The following is a 10,319-nucleotide window of genomic DNA, read 5'->3' as shown; positions in this document are numbered from 1 at the left end:
CTCATTTGGTAGTGGCAAAGGGTTCAACATGTAATAACTCCTTTATTTGGAGGGGATATTCCCACTGTCCTCAGAAGTATGGGAGGCCTGGGACTTGTGGCTGGAGTTTGAAGTGGGGGTGGCCTTGTGGGACTGAGCCCTTAACCTGTGGGGTCTGATGATAACTCCAAGTGGTTAGTATACCCAGATTCAGAATTGAACTGAGGACTTCCCTGGTGGCACAGTGGTTAAGAATCCGCCTGCCAATGCAGGGGACACGGGTTCGAGCCCTGGTCTGGGAAGATCCCACATGCCGCAGAGCAACTAAGCCCGTGCGCCACAACTACCCAGCGCACGCGCCTAGAGCCTGTGCTCCGCAATGAGAAGCCACCGCAATGAGTAGTCCCCCCGCTCAGCAACGAACACCCAACGCAGCCAAAAATAAATAAATAAATTTATTAAAAAAAAAAAGAATTGAATCATTGGACACTCATTTCGTGTCCAGAGTTAGAGAATTGGTGGTTGATGTGAAAACAAAAACAAAACAAAAAACCCAACACATACACACATTTGGTGTCAGAAATGTTGGGAGCAAAAACCAGTTCATAATCTGTACCCAGGTAAACTCTTCCCTCAAGACCCTCCATTACAGAGAGAGCTATTAAGACTTAAGTAGATCAGATGACTTCTGTGGCTCTCCGTCAGCTTCCCCAATCTCCCCAGTACCTGCTTAATGGGCTTTTGAACAAAGCAGCCATGGTGGGCTATGTATGGATTTGCTTCATCAAAGCTATGGAACTTTGTCACTGATGTCGGCCCACCTTGCTGCAAGCAGTGCTGGGCCCCCAGCGTGGTGCGGTTTCCTAGGGAGACCAGCCAAATACCTGGTCGCCCGAGGAGCACATTGGACCCTTTCCATCATGGATCGGACAATAACTTTTTCCTGCCTGGGTTGTAATTAACTCTGGGCTGTATTTGCTTTCCTTGCCTTCCTCGCTCCTGCCAATGGCAGCATCTGTGTACACGTTCAATGATCCTATTCACCGTCATGTTAACACACACAATATTGCTTCTGATCAAGGAACCCAGTTTATTAGGAAGTTAGGGGGCGAGGCCGTGTATTGATCGCCCGAAAGCAGCTACTCTCAGAGAACAGAGGCACGTCCTGTTTGAGACTGGGTTTCAGTGCCAGGTTGGAGACAGCATCTTTGGGGTTGGGTTGCTCTCCTGCAGGACGGGTAAGCACTCTGAACCAGTGGCACATACACGAGGCCAGATTACACAAGACCTGGGAACCCTACGGGGTCACAACTGATGACTCACTCTTTAAATGTTTGCTTCCTGTTCCTGCTACCCTGAACTCTGCTGTTTTGAAGTTTGAATGCCTTAAAGGGGGAACACTTCTACCGGAGAGCACAACTGCAGTAAACTGTGAGTGGTGATAGCCCCTTGACTATTTGGGGTATCTCAGGAGTGCCACTTCAGGGTCAAGCAAAGAGAGTGATTGATTTGGGCAAGAAGGGGGGCCTGACCCCCCGGGGGCGTCAAGGAGGTGTGTGAATAGAACCTGGGGTCGTCCTTGGAGAACCTCCAACGAATACCATGTCCTGACTCCTTCCACATCCTGATGCGGGGCTCATAGAGACCCCCCTCCCCTAAGCAGGGCACATAATGACAGAGAGGGTCTGTGTCTACCGCCTTTGCAGGGCACAAAAGTGGGCATACAGGCTCCACACCCCTCCCACCCCAACCATACCCCCCCCAACTTCTGCAGAGCACACAGCGTCCAGGTGCCCCCCCCAGCCCCTCCCACCTCCGTAGGGCACGCAGCCGGGGACACAGAGCTCCCGCATCCCTTCGGACCCCTCCCTTCGCGACGCGAGAGTCTTCCACCCTGGGACTCGGCCTCAAAGCCTTCTCAGTAGTCGGCCTGGAAGACACCCAGCAGTAGCAACGCGGGCAGTTAACGGTCGCCGAGCTTCCGCGGCCGCCACGAGGCCCCGCCCAACGGCAGCCTAGAGCAAGGCCGCGCCGGGGACGACTGCAGAGCGCGGTGAGTAAGCCCGGCCAGCAGGGAGGGACCCAGGCGTCCCGGTCCCCGCCCCACCCCAGCCCCGGGCAGTGCCTCCCCACCTTCAGCTGCCGCTTGCTTCTTGGCTCGTCAATCCGTCTCAGGGCCCCAGAGCCGCCCCTAAAAAAGGACCCCCGTGCTCTGGGGCCCGGGCAGACCAGCCCCTTGGGCCCTCCCCTCTTGCAGGAACCAGGAATCTGGCACCCCCAGCCCCCAGTCTCGTCCTCATTAAGCTTCTGAGCCCCTCCCTCTTTTCAGGAGCCAGGATTGCAAGCCAAAAATATCTCTCCCTTACAGACCCAAGAGGCCTGGCTAGCAACCACATCTGCTCCGAAAACCCAGGAGCCTGAGCCGCAATTGCTCTTTTGAGCCAAGATTCTGGGCCCGCGGCCTCGGAGTCCATGCCCCCAACTCCTATGGCCTCGATCTCAGAAGTCCTGCTGCCAACAACCCCCCTCCCCTGCCCCCATCGACAGGGACATATGGGACCTAGGGGTCTGGCCCATCAGTCCCTTACACCGCGAATCCCAGTGTAAATGGGCATTAGGAGACCCATTCTGCTCTTCCCTCAAATTCCTTACTTACAGGAATCGAACCACTGTTCTTTTGGGGACCCAGGAGTCGGGGACCTCAGCCCAGAAACCCCCTAAAGCCTAGGGATCGGCACACCCTCAACTCTTTCCTATTTCAGGGACCCAGGAGACACAGACCCTAGCAAACAGACCCCATTAAATTGAGAGGCCCAGTCCCCCAACCCACCGCGACCTAGAAGTCCAAAATTTCGTCCATCCTGGAAGAGCAGGGCCAGGAAGGGAGAGGGAGAACGGATTGAGGTGAGACTGGGGTGGGGACCTGAGCTGGGGGGCTCTGTCCTAAACAAAGTCTAAATAGACGGGTTGCCATGGCAACGGCCTTCCCCGGGACTGCTCTGGAGACCTCCAGTGCTGTGTCGAGGAGGGCACCCCCAGGAGCATCCACTCCGCCAGCTGTTGTGTCTTCCTGTTTTGTTACCACGGAAACGGTGACCTCAGCCCTCCACCCCTACCGCTGGCGGGGCGGGAGAGCTGCTGTGTATTTATCTCTGGGGATGTGGTCTTATCTTGGCCCCGCCCTCGGGGCGGGACTGGGATAGCCCTGGCAGGGGGTGTCCCTTACTCGGCTCCAGCCCAGAGCTCCGGCCCCGCCCCCAGCCCTGCCCGCGCTCACTCCCCGGCCCTCCAACCGCACCCAGACCGCAGACCCTCCTAGTCTGCAGCTGTCGCTTTTGCACCAGCCGCAGCCGCCACAGGCCCGTAAGGTGAGGCTGCAGGACCCCCCTAGAGTGGGAGCAGCGTCCAGGATTCTTGGGTGCAGAGGGATTCCAAATGTCTTCAGTCCCTAGAAAGATGGGCTGGGTCAGGACTCGGGTTCTGGAGAGGAGAGGGCTGAGGACATGAACTCATACGGGTCATACATCTGAAAAAGGAGGGGGGTTGGGGCCTGGACCCCTGGGTCTGAGGGAGGAGGGGCCGGGGGTCTGGACTCCTTGGTCTGAGGGGGGAGGGGCCGGGGGTCTGGATCCTGGGTCTGAGGGAGGAGGGGCTGGGGACCTGGACCCTTGGGTCTGAGGGAGGAGGGGCCGGGGGCCTGGATCCCTGGGTCTGATGGAGGAGGGGGCTGGGGACCTGGACCCCTGGGTCTGAGGGAGGAGGGGCCGGGGGCCTGGAGAAGCTTGGAACTGGGAGTCCTGGGTTTGAGAAAGGGAGTGGCTGGGGTTCAGAATTACTGACCTCCTCCCCATCCAGGGGGCAGAATCCGAACTTTAGACTCAAAAGGCCAGAGATGGAGCTTCAGCACCCGTGGTCCCAAAGTGAAGATGGAGCTGGGCCCCTTGGTGCTGACAGCACAGGGCGCGCTTCTGAGTGATGGGGTGTGGTGTCTGGCGTGGAGGTGGGGAGAGGACTGGGCGTGGCAGCGAAATCCTCAGCTTCTCCGCGAAGCCAAAGGGTGTTTTCCTCTCCCTCCTCGGGTCTCTGGCAGTTCTTTCCTGAGCTCTGACCTCAGGCGACGGCTGGGGGCTCTGAGAGTGGAGACGGACTCCTCCTCTCCGGGTGGTCCGTGCGCTAACTTACCTTCCAGGGGAGACTTAACTGACTGTGGCCCGCCCTCTGCCTCCTGGGCCTGTCCCACCTTCCTCCTAACGGGTCGGGGGAAGCGGGAGGTGGCCCGGGAGGTCCAGCTGTACCTGGGAGACCAGCCTTACGGGAGGTGCTGGGAGGTGTGGCCACTCTCTCTGGACTGGATTCCAACACTGTGCACAGTTTCCCGCCGCGGGGCAGGAGGCGTCCGCAAGGCGAACCCAGGGGTCCGGGTACACAGCCACTCCTCTCTTAGAGACGCTCTTGTGGGGGGGGTGTCCAGGCTCCCGGCCCACTTTATGGGGACCCAGAACTCACATTTTGAAGGACCCAGAAATTCGAACGTGCAGGCTTCTCCTCCTGCGACCCAGCGCCCGGGCTCTGCCCCCCTTCCCCCGCCGGAATCCGCGAGCAGGGCGGGGGTCCCAGCACCGCCTCCCGGCCCCCGCCACATTCCAAATGGATGGGCTGACTTGAATCCCTTATAAGGACGGAGACGCGGCGCCGCCCGGGCCGCCCGCCCCCTCAGCCACCGCCCAGGGCCCTCCGGCCGCCAGCCCCGCGGCTTTCCTGGCGGGGGCAGGGTTACGATCATACACGCCCACGCCGGCCCGCGGGGCGTGCACTTTGGCTAGGTTCCCTCCACTCCCGTCCTCGCAGTTTGCGGAAAGAGGAGGAAAGAAGGAGCGGGGCGGGGCTTCCCCGAGGTCACCATCCCCGACCTCTTAGGGCCTCCAGGCCAAATCCCCGCCCTGGCTGGGAGGCGCGCCCAGGGTCTGCGGAGCCTCACCGCGCGTTCTGGGCGAGCCCCGGGCAGTAGGCCGGCTGGTCGCCTGGGTCCTGGGAGGGTGGAGCCGGGTCTGAGCGGACGCTGACGTTGTTTCTCCCTCCTGTCCTCTGACTAGCCTTTTCCAGGTGTCTGACTTAATCCGCCTCCAGAGCCGGATCTTTCTCTGGTGGGGTCCTCAGCAAAGACCGCTGGTGAGTGGGCTGGGGGCTCTGACTCTTGGGTCTGAGGAGGGAGAGGTTCTGATGTCTGGACTCCTGGGTCTGAGGGAGAGGGACCTGAGGCCTCAGCTGCTTTGTCAGAGGAAGGAGCGGGCTGAGGGCCCTGAACATTGGGTTCTGAGATAAGAGTTGGGGAGTGCAGTGCTCCTGGGTCTTAAGGAGGAGGGGCTGGGAACTTGGACTCCTGGATCCTGAGACCTGGGACCTTGCGTTCCAAAGGGAGGGGCCCAGACACCTGTGGATATGAGGAAGAAGGATGTTCAGCAGCTGTGGCCTCCTGTGTCCCCAGGAAGCTATTGTACAGGGACAGCTGGGCTAAAGGCTGTGACACTGCCCTCCTGACACTGGAAGGAGGGTGTTGCATTGTCTCGGGGCTGAGAGAGGCCTCCTGAGATTTTTAGAGGTGGCAACCAAGAGATTAGCTATTTTAGGGCCTGAGGGAGGACCTGGACACCTGGTCAGGAATTGAGGCCAGGCCTTCATTCCTGAGGGTGTTTAGGACAAGGACATCAAAGTCAAAGGTTCTAAAGGGATAGAAGAAAGAAGTTGATTTCCCTGAGTCTGGTGTGCTCACGGCTGAGGGCCCAGAGCCCTGGGGTCTGAAGCTGTATTTCTGAATGAGGGAGAACGAGAGATTTCAGTGGCACTGGGCCAGCTGAGAGAATCTGGGGAGCTGAGTTTCCCAGAAGTTTGGGAACTAGGGGGCTGGACCTCATGTTGGGGAAGGGGGAGAGGCTCCCTTTGGGTTGAAGTACTCCAGACCGAAATCCATTTGGCCATGGCAGGGGTGCTGCCGAGATTGGTAAGACCCAGTTCCAGAAGGGAGAGAGGGCTCTTGTCTTCCAGGAGCTGGGGCCAGCCTCCTGCTTAGTGAGAGGAGACAGGCTGGAAGGACGGAAGCTCTGATCAGATGTGGGTCCCTGAGAAGGTTTCCATGTAGAGGCTGGACTCCTGAATGTCTGGAGGCTGGCAATGTTTAGGACCCTTAGGTGAAAGAGAGGCTGGGCTGCAGCGTCCTGGGTACCCAAAGGGAGGAAGTGCAGAGATGGAGTTTCTGAGAGGTCACAGAAGACAGGGCCTCTTCTGCTGCTGCTGCTGGTTTTTTTTTTTTTTTAATATTTATTTATTTATTTGGCTGCGCTGGGTTTTAGTTGCGGCACGCGGGATCTTTTAGTTGCGTCACGCGGGCTCTAGTTCCCTGACCAGGGATCAAACCTGGGCCCCCTGCATTGGGAGCTCTGAGTCTTAACCACTGGACTGCCAGGGAAGTCCCTAGAGCAGAATCTTGAGTGGTTGGGTTGCTGAGTCCCTGAGGGACGGAGGGCAGCTTTGTGTGTTTGGAGTGGGAAGAAAGATACGTGGTTTCACAGGAGTTGGCTTTTGGGGAGAGGAAAGGAGGGTCCTGGGAAGAAAAGAGATAGGGGACTACACTCCTCAGCTCTGACATGAGGCTGGAGGGAGGAGGAGGCTAGCACCGGGCGACCACCTCGTCCCTGGAGGGCTGGGACTGGCCCAATATGAAAACTCACATCCTGGGTACGCCTCAGCTAGAGTCGAGATTACGTTGTCCACACGCCCCCTCACTCCAGGGAGGCAAGTGCTGGGGGCCTGGATCCTCCAGTTTGGAACCTTCTTAGGACACCTTCTTTCCCCTCCACCCAGCCATGCCGGTGACGGTGACCCGCACCACCATCACGACCACGTCGTCCTCGGGCCCGGGCTTCCCGACCACCGTGGGGTCCCCTCGGGCACTGACCCAGCCCCTGGGCCTCCTCCGCCTGCTGCAGCTGATCTCCACCTGCGTGGCCTTCTCGCTGGTGGCCAGTGTGGGCGCTTGGACGGGCGCCATGGGTAACTGGTCCATGTTTACCTGGTGCTTCTGCTTCGCCGTGACCCTGATCATCCTCATCGTTGAGTTAGGCGGGCTCCAGGCCCGCTTCCCCCTGTCCTGGCGCAACTTTCCCATCACCTACGCTTGCTACGCCGCCCTCTTCTGCCTCTCGGCCTCCATCATCTACCCTACCACATATGTCCAGTTTTTGTCTCACGGCCGCTCCCGGGACCACGCCATTGCCGCCACCGCCTTCTCCTGCATCGCTTGCGTGGCTTATGCCACCGAAGTGGCCTGGACCCGGGCACGGCCCGGCGAGATCACTGGCTACATGGCCACCGTGCCAGGCCTGCTCAAGGTGCTGGAGACCTTCGTGGCCTGCGTCATCTTCGCCTTCATCAGCAACCCCTACCTGTACCAGCACCAGCCGGCCCTAGAGTGGTGCGTGGCCGTGTACTCCATCTGCTTCATCCTGGCGGCCGTGGCCATCCTGCTGAACCTGGGCGACTGCACCAACATGCTGCCCATCCCCTTCCCCAGTTTCCTGTCCGGGCTGGCCCTGCTCTCCGTCCTCTTCTACGCCACGGCTCTGATCATCTGGCCGCTCTACCAGTTCAACGAGAAGTACCACGGCCAGCCCTGGCGGTCCATGGACGTGAGCTGCAGCAACAGGCACGCCTACTACGTGTGCCCCTGGGACCGCCGACTGGCTGTGGCCATCTTGACAGCCATCAACCTGCTGGCTTACGTGGCCGACCTGGTGTACTCGGCCCGCCTGGTTTTTGTCAGGGCCTGAGGCTCCGCCCTGGAGGGGCTACCGATTCCCTCTTCTCAGTGGAGGTTCTTTACCAAGTTCTGAGGCCCTCTGAGGTCCTCTTCCCGGCTCCCCTCTCTCCTGCGTTTCTCATACCCTTCCCAGCTCACCCTCCTCTCTTTTCTGTTTCTTTCACTCCTTCTGCTCTGTCTCCCTTCTGTTCTGTTTGGTTACCACATCCTGTTTGGCTTCCTTCTCTTTCTGCTCTCTTCTTTTCTACACGTTCTGCTTTGGGGCTTTTTTCTGGTCATCCTGTTCGTTTTCTCAACTGCCTGTTGTCTGACCAGCTCTTCCCACTTTCCTTCTGATCAATCAGGAGCCCTGAGACTTCGTCCTTCTCTGCCCCACAGCCCACTGCCACCTCCAAAGGTGCTGAGCCCCACATCACACACCCCTTTTGCAGCTGTTCATACCCTGGCCCTCCAGAGGGGCCTCATTGCCAAAGCATGCCTGCCCACCCTGGCTGTGCCTTAGTTGGTGTGTCTGTGTGTGTGTCTGGGGGGTGGGGGTGGGTAGCTAGGGATCGGGCCCCCTTTCTCCCAGTGGAGGCGGGGTGTACAGTGTACCTCCCCTTTAAGTTAAAAGAAAGAAAAAAACTCTGGAGGTCAATAATTTCTAGTGGGCGGGAGGCTTAAAACATAGACCCTCGGTCCCTAGATCCCGCCTGGTGCTCAGCCTCGCCTGAGATCGGCTCCAGAATTTTTGCCAGGCTTACTAAAAACCCACTGCCTAGAGGCCATCTTAAAGGAAGCAAGGGGTGTATGACTTCCATCCCAACTACTCCCTGGGGTATCAAAACACTGGCAAAAAAACTGCATTGTCTTGAAGACAACTGTCTGAAGCATTTGTAAGGGCCAGTGATGTGGCCCTCCAGCCTCAGTGTCAAAAACTGCATCTCCTGCCTTTGCAGGGAGGAGAAGAAAATGGCCACTGCCAGCCTTAAAGGTGATGTTAGCCTGTTTTTTTTTTTTCTGGTCACGAGAGCAACAATCACTGGGTGGCCCTTTTCTTAAAAGGGAAGTTTCTTTTGAAAACAATTTTGGCGGGGTGGGAATTGCTACTGTGCCATAGTCAAAGGAAGTGCATTGCTTGAGTGTGTGGTGTACACACACGTGTGTTTGTGCGTGCTAGTTGCTTTCTGCTGCTGCTTCCTGCTGCTCTGGGACTCACACGCGTAACATGATCTATATAAATGTATAAATATATATTTTATTTTTTTTAAATTCCCTGGAGCTTCTGGTTCCCATCAGCCCCTGCTGTCAGTCATAGAGAGAAGCCTTGTCCCTTCTCCCACATCCATTATATTCTTTTTTTTAAAACCCCAATATAAAGATAAAAGAATGACTTGTGCTTGCTTTATTCATGGGGAGGGCTCCAAGAGAGAGGGCCAGGCCGAGGTTGCTGGGTCTGGTAGGAGAACGGGGCTGGGGTCAAGACAGCTTTGGCCCCATCAGAAAAAAACTGAGTCTGGATCTTACACATTACTCTCTCTCAAATGAGGAGAGCTAGTTAGGATAGAAATGAACAAGACTTCTCCCTCCTTGGAGTCCCACGAGCACCTCAGAAATACCGTGTCCCATTCTGAGTGCAGCATCTTGCCTCCAAAATCAATGCTTTCAGGTTCCCATTTCTCACGGCGAGAACCCCGTCACCACTTCCTACCATCTGCCCTCTCAGTCATCAAACACTGTATACTTCCTCCTAAATCCTATTTATATCTCTCTCCTCCTCCAGGTTCCTTTCGTTTCACCTGAGCTACTGTCCCAGCCTCCTCCTTGGAGCATCCTACCTCCAGCCCACCCTGGCCCCAGAGGGGTGCTTTCCTTTTCCGACATTCAGATCTGATCCTGTCCCCCTCTGCTCAAATCCTTCCGTATCCCACTCCACATTGCCTATAGGTAATACCAAAGGCCCTCAGTCAAGGCCTTTGGGATCTGACGCTGCCTATATTCCCACTCTCAGCTCCATTTTACCCTTAGTTCTAAGTTCTCTGACACACGTGGTCAATAAAACACTTCGATGAAGATCACATGAATTACTCCTGCCATGAATCTCTGTCCCACAGAAGGTCATCTTATCGGTTTCTCCAAGACAATCACAACTACATAAACACATGACTCTGGGAAAAATCAAGGATCATGCAACCCACTTTCTGCGTCTACACCCGCAAAAGCAATTGGCAAGATATATTGCAAGGGTCCCGCTGGAAGAGGGGGAAAGGCTAACTAGAGCAGGCGCACGTCTTTTTAGTGAGGAAAATCCTCCTTTCGATGTCTGCAGTGTCCATCCCAGAATTCTGACCTACACCAATCCCTACCTTGTCGAAGACCGTCTCGCACCCCCACCCCTCCCCCATCCCACGCTTAAACCCCTTCTAGAAGGCACCAGGCAGAACAGCTGTAGAACCTTGGGGTGATATGTTGGTGATGTGGTAAAGAACCCAAGCTGAACTAGAATAGAGCGCCGTGGGATTCCTAGGGCAGTTTTCGGGGCCACCGC

General features: G+C 57.0%; 1 protein-coding gene across 4 annotated transcripts; it reads left to right on the top strand.

Annotated features, from left to right (window-relative positions):
- Positions 1-1,354: 1,354 nt before the first annotated feature.
- MYADM (myeloid associated differentiation marker) lies at positions 1,355-9,164 on the top strand. Of its 4 annotated transcripts, none has more exons than XM_070044381.1 (4): positions 1,355-1,410; positions 2,742-2,883; positions 5,073-5,148; positions 6,838-9,164. In XM_070044381.1, the coding sequence occupies exon 4, from the start codon at positions 6,840-6,842 to the stop codon at positions 7,800-7,802; it is 963 nt and encodes a 320-aa protein (XP_069900482.1). In that variant the 5' UTR covers positions 1,355-1,410; positions 2,742-2,883; positions 5,073-5,148; positions 6,838-6,839; the 3' UTR covers positions 7,803-9,164. The 4 variants fall into 4 exon arrangements, with proteins under 4 accessions (XP_069900482.1, XP_060145641.1, XP_030703696.1 ...); XM_060289658.2 differs by lacking the exon at positions 1,355-1,410 and adding an exon at positions 1,785-2,032; XM_030847836.3 differs by lacking the exons at positions 1,355-1,410; positions 2,742-2,883 and adding an exon at positions 1,785-2,032.
- The last annotated feature ends 1,155 nt before the right edge of the window (positions 9,165-10,319 follow it).

Source organism: Globicephala melas, chromosome 19 (genome assembly GCF_963455315.2).
Source record: "Globicephala melas chromosome 19, mGloMel1.2, whole genome shotgun sequence".
NCBI lineage: Eukaryota > Metazoa > Chordata > Mammalia > Artiodactyla > Delphinidae > Globicephala > Globicephala melas.
This window is presented reverse-complemented; position numbering and strand designations above follow the sequence as displayed.